Raw genomic sequence first — 26,796 nt, forward strand, 5'->3', positions numbered from 1 at the left:
CACTGTGCCCCTTGGGGCAGAGGCTCTGGCCTCTGCTCAGCCAGGACGGTGACAGCATCAGTGCTGATGTGCACGTCCTTAGCACATGAATAATACATGTGAACATCTCAGTCCTTGGAAATGTTCTTCTCTGGTGGATAGAGAGAAAAATCATTATTTCTACTTTTATGATTCCTGAGACTCCCGAACGGGGCCATAAATATTACACCCAGGTGGGGTTTTTTGTTTTTTTTTTCCTTTGGACAGACTTAAAAGTCCTTTTTTTTCTTAAAGGCTGCGCTCACTAGGGAAGCTCGCTCGAGCAGAGGAGCTGCTCGCGCCTGTCTCCCGCCCCGCAGGCCTTCATGGCACCCCTGACACCGCCCAGGCCTTCCCAGGGGCCTCCCCGCCCTGTTTAGCCACCAGAAAAGGAGGGCGTCCCCTGACTGCCCCGCTTCCTATTTCTGTTCTTTACCTGTCCTGCCCACATCAGGCCTGTATCCCTGGCCGCGAGGGCACCGGCTTGAGCAGCCTGAGCTGGAGAAGCAGTGGGCAGTGCCCCTGTAAGCTGAGCAGGTGCTAGGGCCACCGGGCTGCCTGCCCCACCTCCACTGCAGGCCTGTGCAGCTGCCCCTGGGCCTTGGTGGCAGGCAGCGGTCTTGCCGTGGGGAGGGCACTGCTGGTGATGTGAGCTGTTGACCCCTGACCTTTGCAGTGGGGAGAACTCGGCTGTGCTGCACTATGGACATGCTGGGGCCCCCAACGACCGGACCATCCAGGACGGAGACATGTGGTGAGTGAGGCTGGGAGTGAGCAGCGTGGGGCAGGGGACTCGGCCTCAAGCAGGACTGACCGCCCACTCTGGGAGGGCTGACCCAGGGCAGCCCGGCCCGCTCTGGCCCAGACAACTCTGCCTCGGCCGCCGGCCTGCCCAGTGCCGCCTCGCCCGGGCTGTGGAAGCACTGAGATGGGGCGGGGACCCCGGGCTGTGGGCTTGAGGCAGCTGCCTGTGGGGCCGTGGGACGGTAGGCTTTCTGAGGAGGGCCTCAGCTGTCCCCAGCCCCTGCCCAGCTGTCCTCTGCACCCAGCACCCACCACACTCAGCCCTCTGTCTCAGGGCAGGGGCCGGCACCCCAGCCTCTGAGAGCCGCTGGCCTTAGCCACAGGACACCTTGACATAAGCGACCATCGGTTCAGGAGGGCTGAGGGAGTGCTTCAGCCACGAGGCTGTTTGCAGGGCTTTCTGAGCACCATTTCACGGGCTCCCAGCTCCTTGGGGAGCCATGGCGAAGCAGACGTGGTCAAGATCCATGGCCTCCAGCCCTCCAACAGACTCCTTTGTTGGCAGAATCACAGGTCCTGCTCCTGGAGCCCTGGTGCATAGGGCTCCCACTGGGCATAGGCCCTGCCTTGCCGCTCCAGGCCTTGGGAGGGAACTGTGGGTGTCACTGACCTGGGCCGGCCCCCCGCTTGCCTGTTCTCTCCACTACCCAGACGTCAGACAGGGCCAGTCCAGGCTCCCGCAGGGCTGCCGAGAGCCACCCGGAACCCCACTGGGCCGCCCTGGCTTAGCCTCCAAACATCTGCTGTGGTCATGAACCCACAGCCGAGGGGCGAGGGGGTGGCATGCTCACTGTCCCCCTGGTTCTTGATGCCTTTCCCTCCTGTTGCTGGGGCACCTGGGCAAGGCTCCCTACCTGCTTCTGGGCAGTGTCAGCTTCTTTCCAGGCTGCCCATGTGCCTCGCTGGGCTCAGGCCCCATCCTGGAGTGTCGGTAATGCCTGCCATACCAGGACCTGGCCTTGCCCGGTAACCCAGCCCTGCAGCAGGACGTGAGGGGCGCCTGTGCCCAGGGGTCCCTAGCCCACAGCCATCGGGATGTGAATCAAGAGATGATGCTGTGTGCTGAGCTGTCACTGCCAAGTGTTTTTGGAAACCCATGCAATCACAGAGTCCCCTGCCACAGGGCACACCAGGCATGGGACTGGCCGCAGTCTCCCCCCTCACCCAGGGTTAGTAGCTGGCGAGAGCACAGCCCAGCCTTCTGGGAGCAAACCAAGCCACTTAGTTCCCTCTCTGGGCCTCAGTTTACTCATCTGAGTGGAGATACCACATGCCTCTCAGGACTGCACAGAGTGGCAGAAGGGACACGGTGGGGACACAAGTGCTGGAGCGATGTGCCCTATCTCCGGGGGCCTGGGCAGGGATGGGAATGTTCAGAGGGGGACGCCCAAAGTGGCCATAGAGGCAGGCCAGTAGCACTGCCGCTTACTGCACCCTCCCAAGTGTCTAACATCCTTCCTGGCCTGAGGGCCAGGAACGTGCAGCAGCCTTGACGGAATGCTCCCCTGTGCCCGGCACCAGGGCAGTCTGTTTACGTAGATCTTCTCCCCCTGACCCCACGAGGTGGGAGCCTCATCCCCCTCACCGTGTGCAGGTGAGGTCCCTGAGACCCAGAAGGGTACCAGGTCCAGATGCAGAGCTGCGGGGTCTGGCACCAAGTTGGCTGGCACAGACTTGGCTCAGCTGGAGACTAAGGAAAGAGATGGGAGGGCCCGCCTTCTGGGCCATGGCTGAGCCGCTGGTGGCCCCAAGGAGAGTCCAACTGGCCTCTTCAGGGACTCTAGACCCCTGTAACCCCTCCTAATCCCTTTAACTCTGGCCCTTTCAGGATGGGCTGGGAGGACAGGATGTGGGAACCCAGTTCCCGGGCAGAGGCACAGACCCAGCCACACGAGCGGATCCCAGCTGTCCAGTGGCAGCTCTAGCCAGTTAGAGGGCCCTGCCACCAGGGCCATGTGGCCATGAGTGTTCTCCTCCATGAGCTCGGCCCACCCCGGAGGAAGTGGCAGCTGCTCCACTCCCCTCTTTATCTGCCCCAAAGAGGGTCCTCACCCTCTGTGTTCCTGGTGTGGCCCCTATGGGTGGGTGTGACTGACCAGGGCACAGTGTCCTTCAGGCCCCCGCATGCCTGGCTACTGTGGCCTCGGCCTCCTGGGCAGCATGTGACGCATGTGTCTCCAGGTGCAGCTTTAGAGACAGTGATCCAGGGAGTCCCACGGATGTTAATACCAAGCCCAAATGGGTGGTTTTGTTTTTCCAGTGCTAACTTTGAGATGTCGCCAGTAGAATCATTGTGAGTTTGTTATAGTCAATTTATTATGCAGTATTTAGAGCAACACGTTTTGTTGATTAGTGCTACTGCCGGGTTGCTGGCGGCGTTTATAATCCATTGTTTTATTGAAGTTGATCTGCCAAGCGCCCACTGGGTTTGGTAAATAATAAATCACTCTGTTATCCCAACATAAAAGCCACGATACTTTATTATAAGGTATGAAACCAAAATAGGAGCACAGTGCAGAGTTTTTCCTGAAGCTGAGTATGTCCCAGAGCAGTGGTTCCCAGGCCCCCTTGGCGTGATGCACTCTGAGTCCGTCCCTTGATGCCGGCTGAAATTTCCCCAGAGGTATTTTCACGTGTAGTGATGGGGCTGTCTGGGGGCCAGAGCTGGTCCAGGGCAGTCAGTACTGGAGACGGTGGGGAGTGGGCGTCCTTTCCATCCTTCTCCCCGCGGTCCCAGACGTGCCCCGACACTGGGGAGCCTCAGAAGAGTGGGGCTGTGTGATGAGTGCAGAGTCCCCAGTTCAAGTCCCTGCCCCCCGCCCCAACTGAGTGCCCACTTCTGAGCCTCCCTCTCTGTGTCAGTCACCGGGGGTAGTACAGCCCCTCACTTGGGGAGGATTCAGAGATAGTGAGGACCACGTGCTAGAGCATGGAGCCTGGCATAGCATGGCCCTCGGTGGGGGAGAGCTGCAGTGTGGTGGCCATCCCCAGAGCCTGCAGGCAGGACCTCACTGACCTGTGCTCCAGGGCCTGAGGCTCACCTTCCGGCAGCTGGTTCTATGACAGACTAGAGGTGGGAGCCACCAGCAGAACGACAGCCAGGCCTAGTTTATTCACAGAGGACTCTCGAGTCATGTGGCCTGCCTGTTCTGTGTTTTCAGCCCCAAAACTGTCGTCTAGGTGTGTGCCAGGTGGAGTGTGAGACTGGCCAGGCCCACCTCCATGCCTCTGTCCTTCAATACCAGGAGTTTCCAGGAGCTGGGCTGTGGCCACTCTCAGCCTCGGTCATTGCCCTGTCACTGGGGCCCGTCAGTTAGATGGCTGGTTTTTCCTCCACATCAGACATGTCCCCTGGGAGCTGAGAACAGCCTTTCGAGGACCACTCCTCACACCACGCCTGCTCCTCCGGCCCCTTCCGGTTTCTCAGGCTAGATGCTGCCCCGCTTGCCCTTCGTGGGTCCCAGGGTGAAGAACCAGACTTTGGTGTGGCTTCAGATCCCTGGGCCCCTCCCATCGGCTGGTTCAGAGCCCCCAGGTCTCCGGTGGGGCCCCGGGGGCTTTGCTGTTGGCCCTCAGAGCCCTTTCCCACTGTGTCCCTTGGGGTTCCCGTGAACCGCATCACCAGGTCAGTGCCCTAGAGAAGCCGTTCGTTGCTTTTTGTTTTCATTTTTAAGGCAAGCAGGCAGACCTTCTAAAACAGGGTTGCAAAAGTGTGGTGCCCTTGCTAATTAGTGCTCTTCGCGTGCTCACCCAACGGGTGATTTCTGAAGTTGTTGGGTGCCCGTCCAAGGTGGGAGCCCCACAAGACCCCTCCCAGCAAACCAGCCCCCACCACGTGGGTGTGAGCCCAGATGTGGCTGGGACCCCGCCCTGGTCGTCCTCCCAGAGAGCCCTCCCCTCCCATGACCAGCCTGGGCTTTGGAACAGAGTCCACACGAGGGGTGGAGGCAGTGGGGGCCAGCGGGGAGCACCGTCATCCAGGTTTAAATCCCCTGGGAAGCTGGGCCCCTGGAGTCGGGCCCATTCTTGCGCTGGACTCCAGGATCTGAGGCCAGCCTTGTAGCGCTCCTTGCCTCTCCTGGGCACGCAGGGCAGGCTCACCCCTGTGGCAGGGCTGGGAGGGTCCAGGGTGTGCCTCCAGTGGGCTCCGATTGGGAAAACAACTGGGATACCCCTCCTCACCTGCCGCCGCCTCCCTCTCCCCCGCATCAGATCAAGTGGCATGGAGGGTGTTTCCCAGGGTAGGGTGCCCTGTGGCCCCTCTCAGAACCTTCTAGAACACCGGTCTAAGGATGCCCAGGCCTGGATTGCCCAACTGCAGGCAGGATGTGGCTGGTTGGTGACAAGCTGGACCTCCCAGCTCTGGCCAGAAGAGGGCAGCGTTGTCTCAGGACGTGTGCCTGGCCTCTTCCCCATGGGCGGTGGTCCTCTGGGCATGGGAGGGCCGCCAGCCTGGACAGCAGGGAGAGGCCTGTCCCAGCCCCTTGCTCAGCAGCCAGCCAGTGTCATCTCCCCCTTCTTGCGTGTCGTGGGACAGGACCCCTTCTGTCTCCTTTCCCTGATGTCGGTCTGCCTGAAGCCACACTCTCAAAGGCCTTGCCCTGCTGACCGGCAGAGGTAGGGGCACAGCTGGCCAAAGCCTGACTTCTCTTTGCCCAGAGAAATAAGGCCTCCCGGGGAGCCCTGGAAGGCAGTGGCGCTGTGGCTGCCGCTCCTGCTGTTTGTCACATCTCCGAGCCAAGAGGCATCAGAGTCCTTTGCCACACGGCTGCCCCCGAGCTGCCCCGCCCTGTCCGCCCACAGGTGAGGAGACAGTCCCGTGAGGGCTTGTGGCCAAGGCAGGCTCTGTTCCCAACTGGCCACCTTCCTCCTGCCCCCAGCACCTTTACCAGCCGCCTCCGTCCTGCCCTCTCTCGGGTTACTTGCCTGTTAACTCTGCAGGTTTGATGTGGACCAGACATTAGTTTAAAATGCTTGGGAAGGGCGCCCCCTCCTCACCCGCTCCATCCTGAGCCATCATGCCCTGGACAGCAGCCTGCGTCTCCATCATAGGCATCCTGTCTGCACCCCTGCGGGCTGCGAGGTGCTAGCTGGTCACCTGGGGCCCCTGCAGCCCCCTTGGCATCCCACAAGCCGGGATGGGATGATTCTGCCGCCCCTGGCAGCTGCTGGGTCTTGTGTTTGCCTGGCGTCTGCAGACTGCAGCCTCACAGAGAGCGAGTACGGGGCTCTTCCCAGCTGGCACAGGGGCTGTGGCAGGGACCTCACACCCCACGCATCCTGGTGCCTGATGTCTCAGTCAGCTTTGGAGAACTGGTGTCATCTCCAGGGCCTACTTCCTAATGCCAGGCCAGCCCAGACCCCTTCCCCTTGCTGTTTCCTCGGAGGAACACTCGGTTGTCACCAGCCAGCCGTCCTGAGGCCCTGATGGTCTTAAGGACATGCCCAGTCTTCAGGGCAAAAGAACACTCTCAGGAGGGCACAGGCCCTGGCCAGCCATCTGTCTGAACCAGTGGCCATGGCCGTCACCGTTCCATCCAGTCAGAAGCACCTTCCACACCCCAACACAGTATCGTGCGTGCAGATACACCTGATTGTGACCAGACACCGTTCCCACGTGCTTTCTGGCCATGCTGTTTAATTCATGCCTCTCACTCACACCCACTCAGTTGGCTTCACAGTTTGAAAAGCACCGGTCCAGACAGCCCGGGTGCTCGCAGACATCATGGGACACTCACTGCTTACCAAACAAGTGAAATGAAGCATGTGCTGTGCGCGTGATGCCGACTCACTCCCTCCCTGCGGAGGCGGTGGCCCTGACGCCCGGCCCTTGCCCCCCTGTGCTGTGGTGGCGGCAACCCTTAGGGTGGGCAGCGGCCGTGTCCTACCACGCATCAGGCCAGGTACTGTGTAGTGTCCTTCCTGGGGACTTGGGCCCACACTGGTGCTCTGCTTCTCTACACGTCATCCATAGAATGGTGACGACGGTTCTTTCCAGACACGTAGGAGGCCTCAGCTCTTGTCACCGTGTGCTCCAGGGCTTGCTGGCTGTGGGGCTGGGCTGGGGAGCAGGGTTGTCCAGAAGGCAGCGGGGAGAGGTCTGCTTGTTGAGTCAGCCTGGGGCGCTGAGGGCGCCTCCAGGTTCCGAGTGGTGGCCTTTGCCCTGCTGCTCACTTCTGGGGCTTGGCGCTCCCCAGGTCTGGTGGGAGCAGGTGGGCAGCCCGTGTGCCTCGTCTGGAGGGGCTGCCCGCTGCGGCACAGGAACAGGCAGGGGACTGGTGTGCCTTCCGCTCTGCCTCGCACTGAGGTCTGCAGGGAAGCGGGAGTTTCCTGCTGCTCAGAGATCCCCAGCCTGGCCTGGGGTGCAGACTGGGCGGCAGCAGGTTGGGGTCTGAAATGTTCCTGCTCTCGTGCAGAGGCCTGTGCGTGTGCACACACATGGGCATGTACAGTGTCAGGGTTGGATGAGAGGTAGCTGAGAGCCAGGCCACAGCTCAGGAGATTAACATGAAGCTACCAACTGAATGCTGGAGCGTGTCCTCAACGCTCTTCCCCAGCCTTGTATCACTGGCCCAACCATCTCGTAGGCCTTCCGCCTGTGGGCTGGCTGGTCCCTGCAGTGGGGCCCAGGGAGTTGAGGGGGGCCTGAGGAGGGTCTGGGCGGGCCAGTCGTGGCAGGTAGCCCGGGCATGAGGCTGCCCGTGAGGAGCCAGCGGAAGACAGAACCTCTCATCCCAGCCAGGAATAGAACCAGAGGAACACATGTGAGGAACGAGACGCCAGCATGTTGCTTGGAGATGTGTAAGATCTCCCCAGATGTCTTACATTATCACACGCATTCTCCCGGCCAAAGATGGCAAGGTCCCTGGTGGTGTCCCCAGGCAGCCGGGGAGGAGGGACCCTGCATTCTCGGCAGAGCCAAAGCATGACTGAGTACTCCATTGTCAGTTTGTGTTCAGAGATGAAGTGGACACAGAGGAGTTGGAGGGAGGTGATTAATAAAATGGATGGCTTCCGTCCCTGGATTCCAGAATCGCTTGAATCTGAATCACTGATGTGTGTAGGAACTCTGAGGGGGATTTAAAAAAAAAAAACAAAAGAGCAGAAAGATAGGGAACTGAGAACACAAAAATAGCTGTCAGCCCCATGCCCGAGCGTCGCCGGGCAGGATGGAGCTGGCCGGCTGGGGTCCACTTCCTTCTCCAGAAAGCGGATGACTTTGAAACAAAAAGTACAGCTGAAGTCTTCTGGAATCTGAGCGATAAAGCCAGGCCGGCCAAGGAGCTCCAGGCACCCACCACCCCACGTTCTTTGCGTGTTTTTGAGGAGAGTTTGGAGAACTCGGTCAGGCGTCTCGTCTGCCGGGGGAAGCGTCTTGTTTTCGCTGCTCCAGAGGGCTCCAGCGTTGCGTGTGTTCTTGTGGGCTTCCTGGTTTTTTAAATAGTGCAATTTCTGTTTTTCTTTGAGATCAGCAGAGTCCCATAGATCTTCCTGCCCGGGGCTGCTGCAGCTCGCCTTCTGATGTGGTGGCCCCAGGAATCTCTGTCCCCCACGCTCCTGGCTCTGTCCTGTCTGCTCAGGCCATTCCTGGATGTTCTAAATCAACAAACCACAAGCCTTTTTCCTCTGTCGCCTCTGAGGAGCCCAGATGGAAAGCTCGGCTCCCCTGGTGAACTGGGCCGAGGCACCACGCAGCTCTGCTGCCCACGACTGCGGGCCCTAAGAGGACACTGACCTGCACCAGGGGTGGCGTCTCCGTTCTAAGGGTGGAAAAATGAGGCCCTGGAGGCCGAGTGCTAGATCTAGCCGGGTCTGAGCTGCTGATCCCCTGACTCAGGGCTTTGCTGGACCAGCGTTGAGAGCCTTGGTTTCCCCACAGTTTCGGGCTAAGATGTGCCCCACCCTCCTGGCCAGCCCTGGGGGCCGTGCTCTGGGCAGGGGTAAACCTACAGACAGCTGTCGCCCAGACATCACGTCGCACCTGGAGGCCCTGGGAGCAGACGCCTGGGTGTGCCTGCTCGGGCCTCTCTGTTTCGTCCTCCCGGCTCCCGCGCAGGGCTTGGGCGGGTCACCTCAAGTGAGGCCCAGCCCCCCCATCAGCCCGCCTCAGACAGGGTCCCCCAGAGTGTGTGACTTTGACCCAAAGTGAAGTTCCCCTGCCCTGCTGGTGGGGCTCTTCCCCGCCCCTGAGAGTCACCTGAGGTGTTATCTGGGGCCTTCTGCACTGTCGACTCTGTTTATGGTGTTTTGCAATCGGAAAAAGACAAGAGATTACAAAGTGCCCGGCCGGGGACTTTGGATTCCAGCAAGGCGTCCAGCCATCCTGAGCATTCAAGTTCTTCCTTTAAAACTCTGTTTCTGTGGAGTAGCTGGTGCTCTGGTCAGGCTACGTGGCCTGACTCCTTGTTCCACTCGTAGGGCCAGGGTCCCCCACTCTGTCATGCGGGATGGGGGCCCCCAAAGGCAGGCGCACAGGCAGCTTCTGGAATGTTTGTTGAGCAGCTGTGTTTACCATTAGGGTTTGGGTTTGAATGAGAGGCCCTTGTGGTGAAAGGCGTGGCTTCCTCGGCTCAGATTTGCCAGCATGTGCGGCTATAGACTGCCCCCCACGGGGAGCTGAGGGTGAAGCCAGGCAGTGAGCAGAGCTGGACGGCAGCCAATCAGAAGGCAGCCCCCGTCTCCTCCTCCTTCCCCGTTGCCCTGTGGTCCCCGGGCCCTGAAGACGCCGCAGGATCCTGGGGGCTGGACCCATATCCCTTAGTCAGTTTTGTCACCATCACCGCCATGACTTGGCCATGACCCTGTGAAGGGCCTAGGGTCTGCGGAGATCCCTGCTCTGTACCTGCTGGCAAGCAGCCTGCTAGGGTGCTTGGGTGGGATAGGATGGCGAGGCGCTTAGTGTGTGCGCCCCGCTCTTCTCGTTCGGTCCCCTGTTGGCATGGGTGACCGAGTGGGAACCAGCAGTCCCTCACATATCCAGTCCCATCCCACTGCTGAGGGTGCACAGGGCCCTCCCTTTCCTGCCCTTGGTCGGCCAGGGCCCAGGGTCCACCGTGAAGCAGCAGGGGCCTGGGAGCATAGCTCACCCACTCCATCCTGCCCCGCTGCCCTGGGGCCCGGTCACTGGGTGTCCAGAGGGCAGGCTCAGCAGGGCTCCTGACCCAGCAGGCCTGCCCGTCTGTCCCAGCACCATCCTGCCTCTGCAGGCTCATGGCTCCCAGCTCGGGCCTCTTCTGTCACCCCACTCTCCACTCTCTCTGTCTGTGCCTGCTGGTCCCTGCTCTGCCACCTGGGGCTGTAGGGGCACCCGGCGGCCCCCGAAGGGGTTTGCAGTTGGCCAGGCCCCAGGAGAGCCCCACTGGACATGAGGCTGTCCTCTGCCCTGCCCTCAGGGCCTGGCAGAGCATGGCTGTCCCACCCCAGCAGGGCAAGGGAGAGGGACGCTTTCCTGTGGCCGAGGGGACCCCAGAGCTGAAGCAGAGCCATCAACTGGGTTTCGCTCTAACACTGGGGCCTGCGAGGGGCAGGTGGTGTGGCTCAGTCCCCTTTCCCTGTCTGGCGGGTGTGTCCATCCCAGGGCCCCTGTGTGGCTCCCATGAGCATTACCTCACGGGCTGCAGCCATTCCCTGTGCTGGGTGCAAGGCGGCCCTGATGGGTCAGAGTGCTCACACACATGCGGGGGGCGGATGGGGGCCTGGGGACATTGCCGCCCCTCCCTCCTCTCAGTGAGTCCCCACAGCCGGGCACGTGGAGGCCGCAGAGGGCAGGGGCTGTGTGCAGGGTCAGCCCCACTTCCCCTAGCCTTCACTGCTCTGGGGTCAGAGGTCACCTGGGATAGCCTGAGGTTCCTTTGCTGCTCGAGCGCCATGAGGAGACACTGGGTGGGAGGGTCCCAAAGTGCTCCCTGCTCTGGTCGCGATGCAAGGGGGCTTGGGCTCAGCCCCCTGCAGTGTCCAGGGCCAAGCAGGCTGCCCGTGAGTGGGAGGGAGGCATGGGGCTGTGTCCCCTCCTGCCCCTTCTGCCCCCCGCCTCAGGTCCTCCTCTCCCTGCAGCCTGTTCGACATGGGCGGTGAGTATTACTGCTTCTCTTCTGACATCACCTGCTCCTTTCCCGCCAATGGCAAGTTCACCGCAGACCAGAAGGCCATCTACGAGGCGGTGCTGCGCAGCTGCCGTGCTGTCATGAGCGCCATGAAGCCAGGTGAGGGCGGGGCCCACGGAGAGGACCGCCTGGTGGGGTGCCGGGCGGCAGGGCACCTCTGAGAAGTGGGTGCTGCCCCCTTCAACCCACGTCCATCCCTCCCTCACTCGCCTGGCCCATAATGCCCTGATGGTGTCGGTCCCCAGGGTCACTGTTAGGGAGGTGGGCTGACCACCAGGCAGGGACAGAGCTGGGAATCGGGCAGCACAGCCCAGGGTCATCCCACATCCCATCCGACCTCCTGCAGCTGCATGTCCACCTGCCCACACTGGCCCCTGGGATGTCAGCATGGCCCCTGCCCTGTCCCGAAGCAGAGTCCACTCTGGGAGCTCTGCACATGGGCACCCTCTTGTTCAGGGCCGGTGACTGCGGCTGCATTTGGCAGGGCCAAGTGTGTCTCCTGGGTTTGGGAAATGGTGACCAGAGGCTTTGGGGTCGTCTGAGGACCTGGCGTGACATGTCTTGAAGGCTGAACTTGGAGTGCAGACTGAAATCAGGGAGACCAGCAGTCAGATTTGCATCCTCCATGGAGTCTTGATTTGAAAAAAGAAAAAGGAGAAAGGGTTCTGAGCCCCAGAACTCTCAAAGCCCCAGGATGTGGCCTCCTGTGGGCCCAGGACCTGGCAGCCCGGCCTTTGGCTCACAGCCCCTGTGGCCCCACAGCGAGTCATTGGGATAAGTTACCCGTGGCTGCCAGCCAGGGGCTGTTTTGCAGGGGTCCTCAGCAGCTGTCGCTTTCAGAGGTGAACTGTGAGCAGGGCTTTCTGGATGGCCCCCTGTCCAGCCCTGAGAGCCCCCACCAGAGGCCAGGGAGCCATGAAGGGATGCGAGGGGCACGCCAGGCTCCAGCCCTGCACCCTCCTTGCCTAGCGTGAACAGAGCTTAGTGACCAAATGAGTCCCAGGACAGGGAACTCAGATGTGCCCCAAAAGGAAAACAAGGAAGGAGAACCCAGAAGTGGAGCTCCTGATGGGGTGGCAGCGTTGATTGGATCTGCCTGGTTTATCGGCTGTGGAAGAAGACAGCGTCTTGTGCTAATTGTTTAAAAAGCAGGAGTCTCCTTGAAGGTTACTACAGGAAACCTCCAGGACAGACTGTTGCTAAAGACACAACAGTGACGATGGGGCGGCCAGCGGCCCCCTTTTGTGCAAAAGAAAAGGGGACAGTGAGAATGTGGATTCATGGGTGCTTGTAAATCCATGGGGAGGTGCAAGGAGGGAGCCAGACCACAGGCTGGGGGCGTGGGAGGAGGGGAGTGCTCACCAGGGGCCTTTATCCCTTTTGGCCTTTAGAGCCCGGACTGCACCCGCTGTCCTGTGAGACCCCGCCTGGTGCAGCAGTTGTTCCAGCGGCGGCCACGCCGCCTCCTGCTCTCCTTAAGCCCTCCGTCCACCGGGAAGAGGAGGTTTTGCTCAGTTGTGGAGGGCATGGGTCATCTAAATGACGAGTGTTTCAGAGGGAGCGAACAGCACTGGCTTGGAGGGTGGGTTGTGGCCCCCGGCCCCAAGGAGGCCCTCCGCCTTACGCCCCGCCCTGTACTGCAGTCATGGTGGAGGTTGAGCAGATCACATCCCCTTTCCCTTTGGTGGACTCTTCACCTGTGCAGACAGGTGTGAATTAGATGTCCAGGAGGTCCAGGCCCTGGGCTGGAAGGGGCCAGCACCCCACTTCCCAGTGGAGCCAGTCAGAGCTGAGCCATGCTGCCAGGGAGGGCTGAGAGGGGCCAGAGCCCACTGTGAGCTCCCAGACCCCTGTGTAGCTGCGCCCCATGGCAGGTCTCTCAGAGGGTGGAGTGGGCCTGCTTGCACCCGAGCCACACTCCACCCTGGAGACGATGGGGCAGGCAGAGGGAGCCCAGGCGTGGCCGGCGGTTGAGGAGAGCAGGTTGGCAGGATGTTGAGCAGGCGGAGCTTCGGAAGGACACTGAGTCCTCTGGGGCTCTTTGCTCACCTCTGAGTTCCAGGCTTCAAGGCCTGGCCAACCCACCTGCCGCTCACCCCTAGGAAAGCCTGCTGGGGTTGGGCAGGGCCTGCGTGTGTGGCACCTTCTCAGCTGGTGTCCTGGCCAGATCAGTCGGCCAACAAAGCAACCCCAGTTCTGCCCAGAAGGTGGCCAAGCCCACAGGCAAGTCCCGAGGGCCCCACGTCCCAGCATTCACCCTGTCACCCTGGTCCCATGGGGCTGCCTGGCCATGCCCCTCTTGGGGCAGCCACAAGCCCTCGGGACCAGCTGGACCGGGCTCAGCTGAGCGTCTTTGCAGACTGTGTGGGGTGGTCCTGCCAGCACACAGTGGACACAGGCTGGGCCTGCACTGGGGCCTCGAGGTTCCCTTGTGTGTGGGATGGAGCAGATGCCCCACAGTACCCCCAACCTCTACCGCCCATTCTTGGAGATCGTGGCCGCAGGCCGAGCCTGCCTCCTCAGTGCCTCACACAGTGCGGGCCCCACAGGGTGGCTCCTGGGCCCACAGAGCTGCTCTCAGATGGGGGCAGGTCGCCTCCCCATAGCAGCAAGGAGGCCGCGGCCAGGGCAGCCCCATGCCCTGTCCTAGCGGAAATGCCCCTGGTTTGTGGGTTCAGCTCCTGGGCCAAGACAAACTCCCGCTGAGACTGCATGGCTGCTTCCTGTGACCTTGCAGGGAAGAGTAAATAAAGGCAGCGGGGTCACAGCAAGCCGCCCAGAGCAGAGCAGAGAGGGATGTCAGGGTATGCTGGATCCTGAGGTATGGCCCCAGGGTCTGAGGAAGGCAGGCCTTGGCCTCCAGTCCTCGGGTCAGAGGGGAGCGTCCCTCACTGTCACTCAGAGATAGCCAGGGAAGGAGCACTGAGCTCCCTCAGAGGGTGGACAGGGCCAGGCCAGGCAGCGGTGGCACGTGGGAGAATGCCACCCATGCTGGCCCCACGGAAAGGGCCTGGATGCCACAGCTGTGCGCTGGCTTCTGGCTGGGGGGGATCGAAGCTCTCCATGGCTTCTGTCAGGGCAGGCAGCCTACCCTGTGCAGACCACCGTGTCACATGGGCACCAGAGAGTGTGCCAATGGGCCCCGGTCCTCCTGAGGGGAGGAGGCACTGTGGGGAGGGCAGGGGTGCGCCTGGCAGGGGCGGCCCCAGGTGGCCCGCATGGCCCACCACGTGTCTCCTGTGGCTCATGGTTGGGATGCCTTGCCGGCTCTGCCTCCCTCCCGGGCAGGGGCTGAGCTCCCCTCAGGCCTCTCCTTAAAGATGACCCAGAACCCAGGGTCTGGTAGAGGTACAGGGACAGCATGCCACCCAGACCGCAGATGACCTCTGGGGCAGGAGCCAGAACAGCGAGGGCCCATGTCCCTGCTGCTGGCCATAGGACGGTGGGCAAGCTCCCGCCCTCCCTGACCTTCTTTACTCCCTCAGAGCTGTCTGCCAGGCAGGGGGGACTATGCAGAGACTGCGCAAGGCAGCCACGCTCGGCTCAGCATCGAGGCACCTACAGCCCAGGCGCACGCTGCCCCCTGCCCTTCCACAGGGTGAGTGGGTCCCCAGAGGTCCTGGCAGCAGACGGGTCTACAGTGGTGTGGGCTGGAGGCCCTCAGCCCAGCGCCAGCTCGGCCTGCCAGGCAGCTCCCTGCGGCCCACAAGCCTACCCCAGGACCCCAGCCCTGAACCTTCCCGCCTGCACCCCCAGGGCCTGGCGCACACATCATCCCCTGAGGGCCATTGTCTTCAGATGAAGTGAGCTCTTTGTTTGGATGTGTCTGTGAGGATGCAACTCGAGGGGCCCTCTGCTGCCTTGCTGGCTCAGCTCAGGGCCTCAGAGACCCCAAGGCTGTCACACTCTGGGCAGGAGGCCTCAAGGCAGTGATGGATGCTGCTAAGGCTCTGAGGAGCTGGCCCAAGCAGCAGGCCCAGCAGGCTCCCAGCCCATCAGGAGGTGTGGCCAGAGGAGGACCAGGTGGGCACAGAAGGACAGCTGGTGACCTAGGGCCACTCTGGACACATACTGGGGCACAAGGGTGGGGTGCAGACCCAGAGGCTACCCTGCCTCCCTGGAATCTGACTGCATGGAGGAGCAGGGTCGGGCACACCCAACTTTCGGGTCATGCCAGGAGGGAGGCTGGGGTTCCTGCTAAGGCCACACGTTTACCAGGCTGGAGCAGGGCACAGGCCTCTCCCTCTCTGGGCTCAGAGGCCACGTCCAGCCATGGCTGTGGCAGTGCAGTGCTACACTGTGGCAGGAGGAGCTCTGGCAGTACAGCAAGGAGCAGTCAGGGAGGGCTTCCTGGAGAAAGCCTCAACACAGGCCCGTGGGAGGGATGGGAGTGAGTCTGGGAAGGTGGGGTCCTTGGAGGCGTGGTCCCGACTCAGGGAACAGCAGGTGGAAGGGAAGGGGAGTGCCAGCACTGAGGCATTGACCCAGGAGCGGGTGAGGGATGAGGCTGCAGAGCAAAGCCAGGCTGAGGAACTCGGGGCTCTGTCCTCAGGGTGGGGCCAGTCTGACCCATGTGCTAAAGAGACGACCCTGGTATTTGACTTTATGCAGGAGGCCGTGGGGGATGAGGCATTGCAAGAGCCGGGGAGAAACCCGGGCCGAGGTCCAGGAGAGGTGGGGACCCGCAAGGGGTCAAGATGCTTTGGGGAAGAGGAGACAGATGTGCGTGCTGGAGGTGGGAGGGAGGCAGGGCACGTGACGCCCAGTCCCTGCAGCGTGATCCCCACTGTGCGTCCCCAGTGTGAGCAGGCTTGGGGGACCGCCGATGCCTTCTGGCCGGTCGTGTGGGCTCTGAGGTGCCTGGGGCTGCCGCGGGAGGGGAGCCCCGCAGTCAGGCCAGGGGCTGCCCCCACCGTGGTCTGGGCCTGGCCGGTGGGGGGCCCTGTGGCATGTGCCCACCCCATAGCCTAGCCCAAGGACAGTAACCTCCACACACTTCAGGGGCCTCTGCCCTGGCTGTGGGTGTCGTAACCACCATCCGGGCCAGACACTGGGGCCAAATTGCTGGAGGTTTAATCACTGTCACAACCCTAACCACACACAGGCAGAAACTCCCACTCCGGGCCAAGAGTGCTGTGTGGAAGGCCTTCCCCGAGGGTGCACGGGCGAGGAGACTTGAGGCGCCGCGGGGACCGCCTGGGCCCGTGCATCCGGCCCCCACAAGGGGCCGTGAGGACAGGAGAGGAGCCGAGCTGCCGGCACGCAGCATGATTTATACCTGCCTCCCGCCCTCTGCCGAGGCCCCGCGCTGGAAGTGAGCCCGGATTGTAGTCAGGCTGTTTCCTGGGGCTCCTTTGTGGTGACCAGAAAAGACCCCTGCCCCAGAGAAATGAGGCTGCGCAGGGGTTGGGGCATCGGCCACCACACAGGACGCCCTTCCTCAGCCCTGGGGCCAGGCCGGCTGCCGGAGCCGAGTTTGCAGAGCCTAGGGAAGAGTGCCGCCCCTGACCGGGTGCTCACTCTGCTTGGCCCCGGGGTGCCCTGGAGGCAGCCACTCCTCTGTGGGAGGACGAGAAGCAAGTGGGCAGGCCCGTCTAGTGGACAAGGGACAAGGGGGAATGTGCACAGGGAAAAAGCATCACGACAGCACAGAGAGCAGCTGGCTGGGGAAGGTCTCGCCAGGGAGGGGCCGACTTACAGGAACCCCCTCCGCCCCCCGCCCCCTCGCTGAGGGTGAAGAGTCACAGGCCTGCCCAGTGCAGTCCATCAGCAGAGTCTGATGCAGAGTCCTTCCGGAACAGGCGGCCTGGCCTGGGGAGGCCAGGTGGGGTGGGGGGATCTTAGAGGAGAGCGATCCCTGAGGCCGGGGCAGGCTTGCCTTGTGCCCCAGGAACACAGTGGACTTGAAGTTTGAATCCAGGGTCTGGTTGGCCTGACGGTGATGGAAGAATAGTGGCTAATGACAGTTTTTGGGGGGACACTGACCCGGTCCACTGGTAGACGCCAGAGCCCCTTCGGCTGGCTTTCTAGGGCCAACATTGTGGCCGTGTGACAATACAGGCATCTGAGGCTCACGGAGGTGAAGCCTTAATCAGGTCACACAGCAGGTGAGCAGCCGAGCGGGGCTCCAGTTGCCGGGGTCTCCATTTCAGGATGCAGACCATCAGGGGTGCGGCCTGGCCTCTCCCTCCGTGCTGCTGTGGTCACTGCCAGACTCCAGACCCCAGGATGCCACCCCCACCTCAGCACCTCGTGGGCCGAGGCAGACAGAGCCAGACTCTAAGGAGGCCCACTGTCTCTTGGGACAGGTCTGGGCGTCCTTCACTCGGCTTCTCTGCGCCTTGGGCCATGGACTGGCCAGTGCCCTATGAACTGGCCAGGATGCAACCTCACCCGCTTGCTCAGAGCCTGGATCCTGAGGATCCAGGAGGTTGGATCAGCCCTGTGCCTCCAGCCCACCCAAGACCTCAACTGTGGGGCTCTGTCTGGCAGGGAAGGGGCCCCCGCGTGGGAGACTCGTGCACAGCGAGTGTGTCAGAGAGATGATGGCCTGTGTCCCAGGGTGGGCTCTCATCTGTCTCTACCCCTTGAGCCCGTCGTCTGCCCTCTGCCAGTCACAAAAGTTCAGAGAGCCCTGAGCCCAGACCCTGGTGGCCCAGCCCTTACCAGCGCAAGGTCCAGTGAGGCCCCTCGTGGTATGGAGTCCCTGCCAGTGCTCCCGTCTTATGGCAGTGGTCATCAGAGATGGGGGATATGGAGAGCAGGGCATGGTGGGGAGGCCCCTTGGGAGCCAGGGTTGCTCCCCACGTGCAGGGGGCCACAGCACTGCACAGGGGTGCAGGACCCCACCCTGTCCACCTGGCCCTGCGTGTCATGGAGCCACTGGCCTCAGCCAGCACGTCTTGCCCCAAACTCAGCCCTCATGGGTTGGGGCAGGGAGCTTCACTGGCCTAGGTCCTTGTCTGGTGCTTAGGCTGGGAGCCCAGTGCCAGTGAGCGAGCCTGAAGCTGGGGATTCCACGGAGCCCAGCGGGCAGGGCAGGCATGCCCCAGTAATGGCTGTTGCTCTTTGAGGGTAGCTTTCCGAGAGCCCTAGGCTGTCCCCCAGGGCCTTTCAGGAGGCCAGACAGGCCTGAGCCCCACAAAGCCTGCGCACCCCGAAACTCAGTGTCTGGGGCTGCTTTCCACAGTGATCTTTGCCCCAGAAATGTGGGGCAAAGATGAGTGTGATTAGCAGCCTGGGCTTGGACAGCTGGGCTGCCATAGAGACAGTCACCAGCGCTGGGAGCAGGCGGGGCTGCAGACCCTGCCAGGCAGCCCATGAGGCTGTGCCAGCGCACCTTCTCCCCAGAAACCTTTGCTCTCCACAGCTGCTCCAAGGGTGACTCAGCCCCGTTCGGGGATGTGCAGGGATGTGTTCCTCCCACAGTCCCAGCTTCCCCCTGGCCCACAGCCTGGAGCTCTGAGACAGCGTTCGGACCTGAGCCTTGGTCTGGGGCTCACTGAGGCCACCCCACATCTGCTGTTGGGGACATACACTTTCTCCTCCGGATGCTCAGGCACCTTGCTGGGCTCCCCTGGCCCCAGAAGCACACATGGGCCAAGGGTGGTCACAGCATGGGCTGAGGAGTAGAATGAGCTGGGCCCCTGTGGGAAGCAGGTATTTGAGTGCCCCTGGCCATGGATGACAGAAGCCTACCCCTGAGGGCACGATGGAGAGTGAGGAACGGTCTCAAGATCCAGAGCTGGGGCTGGGAAAGTCCTGCATGGAGGGCCGCCCCAGGCCATGTCACCCCTACCCCTCACCTCAGGCCCTCCAGCCTCAGCCAGTGCGAGGGCTTCGCATGTCCCCGAACTTTGCCCAGGGGAGCCCTGGCCAGGCTGCCAGTCTCCACAGCTCATTGCAGCCTCCTTCTGAGCCACAGGCGTCTGGTGGCCGGAGATGCACCGCCTGGCCGACCGCATCCACCTGGAGGAGCTGGTGCGCATCGGCGTCCTGAGCGGCAGCATCGACACCATGCTCCAGGCCCACCTGGGCGCCGTGTTCATGCCTCATGGGCTCGGCCACTTCCTGGGCATCGATGTGCACGATGTGGGAGGCTACCCCGAGGTCAGTGTGGACACGGCAGTGCAAGTGGCCTGCCCATGGGCTGCTGCTGAGCCTGGCCCTCGCCAGGGCAGGGAGGGGCTGGATGTAGTGGGGACCGGCAGCACAAGGAGGAATGGGGTCCCGGCGAGGTCCGCTGCCCCTCTACCCGCTTCACCCATTGGTTGGTGCTGGCCCAGGCTGCTGCCATGATGCCCCCCGACCCGAAGTTCCCTGGTTATGCAGGGCTGTCTCAGTGAGCTGCCTCCACCAGTGGCCACCTCGGCAGGAGAAGCGAGATGGGTGTGTTCCGCACAGTGAGCCCTGGGCTGTGTGCTGTGTGTAGCGCCTGCCCTGAAGAATGGTAGATGGTCAGCGTGCAGTGCGTGGGGTCCCCGCAGAGCAGCGGGAGCCCCAAAGCTGGGTCTTAGTGATAGGGCTGGCCCTGCACCTCTCACGTCCTCCTGCCTTGGGCTTCCTTCGGATGGGGGTGATGCGGCTCCATCAGCGGCAGCTGGCCCTGATCCCTCCTGGGACTAGTTGAGCCCAGCAGCCCCCAGGAGCCCAGTAGCAGACCTCCTCCCTGGGTGCCCTCTGCCCCGCAGGCCCTAGGCCAGCACGCCCTGTGGCCTCCTTGTCTCCAGCACTCTAGGCACCCTGGGCAGGGGAGGGAGGCTCATGTGGGTGGCTCCAGACTAGGCTTCCCCTTCCCCCTCCTGCCCACTGATCCTTGGAAGGACCACCCGGAGGGTGCTCACAGCCTTCCGGAGGCCCTGCTGGGCAGGTGGCTGCAGCCTCTCCGGCCTTGGGTGGGTGGGGGTGAGCCAGGCCCTGCCCCTGGCCTGCTGCCCTCTGTGCAGGGGGCTGATTATGCAATCGGTGCACGCCCTGGGGCCCTCCAGCCACTTAGCCAAGACTAGGTTTGGCCTGCTGGCTGCAGGGTATTTTGAAAGCACTAAGAACGATTTTTGGGGGGAAAAAATTGCTCAAGAGAAGTATTATTATTCAATTATTTTTTCCTCAAGTGTAAACAGTTAAATTTGGAGAAAGAAAATCAGTTTTAATTTCCTAATTTCTCTCCATCACACTGAGCAGGCAGCCAAGAGCAGGGCCTTCCAGACATTGTTAACTGCGGTTCGGTATTCATTAGCGCCAAAGCGCTTTTTTTCCACCAGAGAAAATTGGCAGCAAACTGTTTTCATCTTTTCCAGTAAGCAGCCCTTTGTGCTCACAGTCTATTCTTCTGACAGATAAACATTGTGGAAAAAATACGGCTTTTCCTATAAAAGTCAATTGTTTTATTTCAGGCCTACAGACACATCTGGGTCTCCTCTGGTCAGAGCCCAGTAAAAGTTGAGGCCCCGTCCAGCCCTCTGCCCAGGCGACGCTGGCGTGGACCTGGGCTGGCTGAAGTCCTGGGCCCAAGAGGCCAGGGGTTCGGCCTCTCATTCGTGGGGTCTGCTCTCAGCCCCCGTCCCTCTCAGCCCTGCTCTGCCGTTCTGGGTGGGCCCATGGGGCAGAGTCCCGAGAGCTGATGCTCTGAAGGAGTGGCGGCCAGCATAGCCTCCCACGCCCCCGGGTCCCTCCCGTTCTCCCCTCACCCTCAGTTTGAGTGGTGGTCCTGAGATTTTCTGGAGGGAAGCCTGTGTACAAGCTTGAGCAGACCCTCCCCACCCTGCACACCGTGGAGCAGCTCGGTGTGGGAAGGGGGAACGGCGGACACGACCTTGCCAGGTCTCTACCTCCACCAGGCCCCAGGCTTTGACAACCCTGGAGCGGAGGGAAGGGGACAGGCACATAGTAGAAGGTAAGGGACAGGGAGGGGGGTATCCAGGGGCAGGCACAGACTTCAGATGGCAGGAGCGGGAACATCCCGGAACAGAGACCAGGACTCCACCTCTGACAAGCAGCTTCTGGGAGGAGCCTGGCCCCAGCCCCATCCCACAAGCACCTCTCCCCTGAGCACAGGGACCTTCCTTCCACATCCCCCACCCTCCTGCCTAGCCCCTCCAGGCACAAAGTGTTGTGGAGCCAGGTACCACACCAGACAGGTGTCTGTGCCCAGAGTATGACCCAGCAGGGGTCACATTGCCTTGATGACCCTCGTCACCTCCATCCCACTCGGGCTCACAGCAGGTCAGGGGGCTGTGCGCACCGGTTCCTGTGCCCCACTGTCCCCGCCTTACCCGCCTGGTGCCAGCCATGGAGGCTGAGCCAGCCCGTTTCTGGTTACCTTACATGAACCACTAATTGAAGTCTGATGTTCTTAGCCCCTAAACAGTCAGAAGTGACAGGTCCATCTCCACAGCTGAGCTTCCAGGGATAGCCCAGAGCCTGCCCAGAAAGCTTGCTTTCTGCCCATTCACTCACGGGCCTTGGGCAAGGGCCACAGGGGTGCCTCAGGGGCCTGGGGAAGGCAGGGTAGTTTCTGCAAGTGTCCTAGGCACCACCTGCCCTCACAGCCCAGGCAGCCCTCTCGGCTATGTCCACCCACATGGATGGTCTGGGCTGGGCATGCTCTTGAGGGGGAGGGGCATGCCACTGCAGGGAGCAGCTGCCACTGCCGATCACTCCTCAGAGCCATTGCTTCTGGCTCAGCTAGAGAGCCCTGAGTGTGAGCAGGGTGCAGAGCCACGACGTGTGCTCTTCTGGGGCCACCCCCAGGCCATGCACATGGGGCGCACATGCATTTGTGCACATACACACGAGAGCTGGTGCTGGCAGGCCCGTCCTGATGACAGCACCTGTCCCTCCTCCTGGAAGGCCACAGGGAAAACCTGGGACTTGGCCTGGGGTAGCCAGGCCCAGCACTTCTCAGGCCGCTTTCCACTGGAGCTGCTGGAAGAGAAGGTGCAGCCCGCGAGGCTCAGAGCCTCCTTAAGAGCTTTTTTGGCTTCCCAGCTTTGGCTTCTGCCGTTCTCCTGGCGGGAGAGGCCTGGGTGAGGGCAGCAGCCCCCAGGTGGCCCCGTGGGCCAGCATGGCAGCTTGCGCTGGGTGTGTGCACATGGGGGTCCAGAGGCCTTGTCCGGGCAGTTCTGAGGGCAACAAGGGGCAGGCACACTCAAAACCAGGGGGGCTGTGCAGAGAGGAGAGGGCCTTATCTAAAGAGCTTATGCAGGGCACAGCAAGGGTGAGTGGGCTGGAGCCCCCCACTGTCATAAAGCCACCCCTGCAGCCCCAGTGAGGCCCCTGGGGCTGGAGCCCGCCCTCCCAGGGCGGAGGCCCACATGAGCGGGGGAGGGCTTCGTGCTGTGTGACTTGTGCCCATCTGTCTCCGCTGAGGCAGTGCCCTGGGTTGGAGCTGATGCCCTCCTTGGGCCGCCTGCCGGTCCTCTCCCCACAGGGCGTGGAGCGCATCGATGAGCCAGGCCTTCGGAGCCTGCGCACCGCTCGGCGCCTGGCGCCAGGCATGGTGCTCACCGTGGAGCCGGGCATCTACTTCATCGACCACCTCCTGGATGAGGCTCTGGCCGACCCGGCCCGTGCCTGCTTCTTTAACCGTGACGTCCTGCAGCGCTTCCGTGGTTTCGGTGGAGTGAGTGCCAAGGGGCCCTGCATCCTTGCTCACAGAACACCCACCCCCTGCACCCCACTGCTGTGTGTCACCCCTTTGCCCCAGGAAGTAGCCCTAGTGGGAGGAGGACAATCTTGACTTCCTTACTTGAGAAGGACGTGCCCTGTCCTTTCTCATGGTCTGTCCTGGGACAAGTGCCTCACCCCTCAACAGAAGCCCCGCCCCCTCCAGGGGCTCCCATCCACTGGCAAGGGGCAAGGACAGGGTGGGCAGGTGGCACGAGCAGATGGCCCCAGGGGAGGAGCCTTCGTCTCAGCAGTCACCCGCAGAGGCCTTGAAGCCAGCCCTTTCCCTCCGGGGCAGTAGTGACCCCTCATCAGAAGGGCCCTCCCACTCAGCGAGGGCTCAGCCTGGAGCTGTCACCAGCTCAGAAATAATGAGCATCTTGTCGACCTGACCCAGGTCCGCATCGAGGAGGATGTCGTGGTGACCAACAGTGGCATGGAGCTGCTGACCTGCGTGCCCCGCACGGTGGAGGAAATCGAAGCATGCATGGCAGGCCGTGACAAGGCCTTTACTCCCTTCTCTGGACCACAGTAGAGCTAGGCGGGAGTGCCCAGTGTGACGGGGACCAGCTTTGCAACCTCTCTTCTGGCTGGGCAGCCTGCTGATTTGCCCTCCAGCAGGAGATGGTGCTCAGAAATCACAGGCCGGCTTCCACATTTGATCACGGCAAACAGTGCTGTTTCCCGGGGGTCTAACCTTCTGCAAAATCACACCCTTAATCTGTCACTCTGCTTGAATGACAGTGGTTTTTAACAGGCTGACTGAAAATAATCCTATTCTTTTCTTTAATAACTAAAATGTGTCTTGCTGTCATTTGTATTCTTCTGCTCATGAAAGATGCAGTTTCACTGTTTCTCTCAAAAATCAATATGCAGAATGGAATTTACAATAAAAGATTTCCTAAAATGGGCCTTTGTGCACGGCTTCTTCTGTTCGTTATCCCTTTGCAGATGCGTACTGCATGCTTAGCCCCAGAAACGGACCCTGCAGAGGTCCCAGTGCTTAGGCAGCCTTTGCACAGTTAAAAGTAGAGGCCTTTTTGGGGTCGGCCTTTTTGGGGTCAGCCCTGGTGGCCTAGTGGTTAAGTTCGGCACACTCCACTTCGGTGGCCTGGGTTTGGTTCCCAGGCACAGACCTACACCACTTGTCAGTGGCTATGCTGTGCTGGTGGCCCACATACAAAATAGAGGAAGATTTGTGACAGACGTTAGCTCAGGGCAAATCTTCCTCAGCAAAAAAAAAAAAAAAAAAAAAAAAAGAGGCCTTTTTGATACTGTTACTGCCTCCAAGAGAGATTTCTGAGGGGCAGCATCACGTAGCTCTTAAGGTACAGTTATTTAAATCTTGAGACTTGCACAGATTCCCTGTCCTTGATTTCCTTTTCATGCAGACAAGCTAACAAAGCCAGCATCTGTCTGAGACACTGCCATCTAAGGCAGCAGCATGGCAAAGGTGAGCTTTCTTGTTCCTTTCAGCTGTGCTGAGACCATGTGTCTCCCCCAAGTGTAAGCCCACTGACCAAATTCCACTCAGGTGAGAAGCGGGGCCTGGTCCCTGCCAGTGGCAGAACCCCTGTCCTTGCTCTGCTTGCCCAGTTCTCCACAGTCCCACAGAACTACCCCCCCCCCCGCCCCCGCAGCCAGCTTCTAGAATTCTGTTCACCAGTCCAGCTTTCTCTTCACAGTGCCCTTATCCAGGGTTTTTCTGAGCCAAGGTGAAGGGCGAATGAGAAGACATCAGAGATGAGACCATAATGGGGTGGAAAACCTTTGTAGCCCAAGCTAGAGACATTTTGAGAAGTCACTAAAGAGTTGAGTGCGAACTGATTTCTTCCTCTGGCAGTAACACAAAAGCGCTTGTGACGTGGCCACATTCGAACGAAATCACCTCAGTTCCAAATCACCGTGTATCTCACTGCTTCCTAGATTCCTCCCATCCATTTGTCATGGTTTCTGCTGGTGCACAGATACAGTCCCTAAGTTATTTGCAACATTGAGCACTTTGACTAATGACTGTCCTTCTGAGTCTGTTTGAGTTCGCCAACTCTTTCTCTGCCCCAGCTCTCCCTGTGATGGACACGTTCTGGCACATACAGTTTCAATTCCCCCTCCCCCAGGCGAGCCCGGCTAGTTAGGTTGAAACTCTAAATGGACGGTTCAGTTTAGTCGTGTTCATTATAAACATAGGGGAGCGTATCGGACATCTTCCTCCTTCCTCTCCTTCAGACGTCACGTACCAAAACTGCCCATTTCACGTAAACATCTTTGATTATCAAGTAGACAGAAAAGAAGAAAGAGAAACCTCAGTGACTAAATGCCCTTTATCCCAGAGGGACGCCGGGAACGGAGATGTGGCTCTGGGCTAGGCTGGGTGGGGAAGTCCACGGGCGCTCCCTGGAGGTGGTCTCTGGTGGCCGGCAGTAGCTGCCCACCCTAGTCATGGTGGAGAGGATGTAGCCAGCTCTGGTCTCCTCCAGCTCCTGCAGGCATTGGTACAGCTTCAGAAATACATTAGAGACCCTTCCACAAAGTTGTATGGCACTAAAAGCCTTTCCAAACCCTGCAAGGGTCTAGGTATTCATTCAATAAATACTTGAGCACCTACTGTGTGCCAGTGGAACAGAGAAACACGATCCCTGCCCTGCGAGCCTGGAGTCTCCTCTGAAGGGCTTCGCTTTAAATGAACATGTACCCCACATCATCGCAAACACTGACAAGTGCCATGAAGGAAAGTAACAGGACTGACCTTGCCTAGAAAGCCAGGGGGCCGAGGCAGGAAGGGTTGAAGTGAAAAGCAAGAGTGGAGGCATTCCAGATGGAAGGAGCTGTCCTAGGTAGCCCTGGAGTAAAAAGAGCCTGGAAAAGCCCTGCAGCCCAAGGAAAGCAATGTGGGAGAGACTGGAGAGAAATGAAGTTGGCAAACGGAGCCACACCACCAGCAGACGGGGTCTCACCATGTGCAGTGGGTACAACAGAAGGCTCTGGAGAGCATGCCATGGTCCAGGGAGACCAAGTCCAGGCAAGAGAGGATGACGGCTCTGCATAAGGCCGGGTGGGGAGGTGAAGCAGACAGGCTCAAGAGACACACTGAGGAGGCGGAACTGAGAGGTGGTGGTGATGTGAAAAGGCATCTGGCTCTGAGAGCCGCTTCAAAGGGAGTGCCGAAACTTGGGTAATTGGGGCTGCTAAAAGGCGTAGCATACGACTGCCTCACTAACCACCCCGCTCTCTCCCAAGTCCAGTTCCACAACCACAGGCTCTAAACGCCTCTGCAAACTTTCAGGCCGAGTGCTCTGTGAGGAGTCAGGATGCTGCGGTAAAAGAACACTGAGAGCTGGCGTTCTCCTCTGAGTTTATGCAAAATGCACATGAACTCTTCAGGTACAGCAGCGAGAGCAGTCGGCCTACAAGCACTTCTATTAAAGAGCTGACACCTTCACAAAACATCCCTATGTAAAATTCCCCAAGACAAGTTACTGGGTTTTAAATTACAACTAATTCATAAAAATGAAATAGGACATACTACCCACGGAAATAATTACTGTACTACAATTTTCATTAAGATGCACTAAGTAGAAACCTATTTCTCAAGACATGAAAATAACTGAAGGATCATAGAAGAATTCATTTCTATAGACACTCTGGCATCACGTACATGAAGATGATGTACATGCTAATAAGTGCACTGTTGGGGGAAAGGCCTTCCTTTGACATCCCTGTCTACTGCAAAGCATAAGAACTGATTCCCTACCACTCTGTAAATGGAAGCCACAGAGTGAGGCACTAGCTGGCTAAGCAGGAACACGAGTAACTGCTTCCTCTATGCTAACAGACATTTTTAGGTTAGACCAGGGAACAAAGAATACAACTAAAGAGGCACTCTATAGTCAGAGAAAACCACATTCCTGTCCAGGAGGGAAATCTAGACTCAGACACAAGCACCTCTGCTCTCCCCGACACCCTCACCCCTGCCCTGGGCTGGGAACAGGAAAGAGAGCAGGGCATGCATATGCCTGCTCTTCAGAGCTCATCAACATTTGACTACTTTCTTAGTATCTAACAAAGAAACCCACAAGGAAAGACAGTCATTATTCCAAAGTTGTTTTTATTTCAAATTCATTGAAAGAAATAAAATTATATTTAAAAAAATAGAGTAATCTCACAAACTGAGGACAGCCAGGAACAAAAAGAACAAGTTAAATACTTT

At 60.1% G+C, this 26,796-nt stretch overlaps 1 protein-coding gene across 2 annotated transcripts in view; it reads left to right on the forward strand.

The window, feature by feature from the left end:
- Positions 1-23,434, forward strand: part of PEPD (peptidase D) — a 119,093-nt gene extending 95,659 nt beyond the window's left edge. The window contains exons 11-15 of one of the 2 annotated variants that reach the window (XM_046681643.1): positions 695-772; positions 10,876-11,024; positions 18,850-19,034; positions 22,354-22,545; positions 22,987-23,434. In XM_046681643.1, coding sequence (XP_046537599.1) covers positions 695-772; positions 10,876-11,024; positions 18,850-19,034; positions 22,354-22,545; positions 22,987-23,124 — 742 coding nt within the window. In that variant the 3' untranslated portion in view covers positions 23,125-23,434. The other variant, XM_046681644.1, reaches the window with a different exon arrangement.
- The last annotated feature ends 3,362 nt before the right edge of the window (positions 23,435-26,796 follow it).

The sequence above is a fragment of the Equus quagga genome, chromosome 13, assembly GCF_021613505.1.
Source record: "Equus quagga isolate Etosha38 chromosome 13, UCLA_HA_Equagga_1.0, whole genome shotgun sequence".
In the NCBI taxonomy this organism is placed as follows: Eukaryota; Metazoa; Chordata; class Mammalia; order Perissodactyla; family Equidae; genus Equus; species Equus quagga.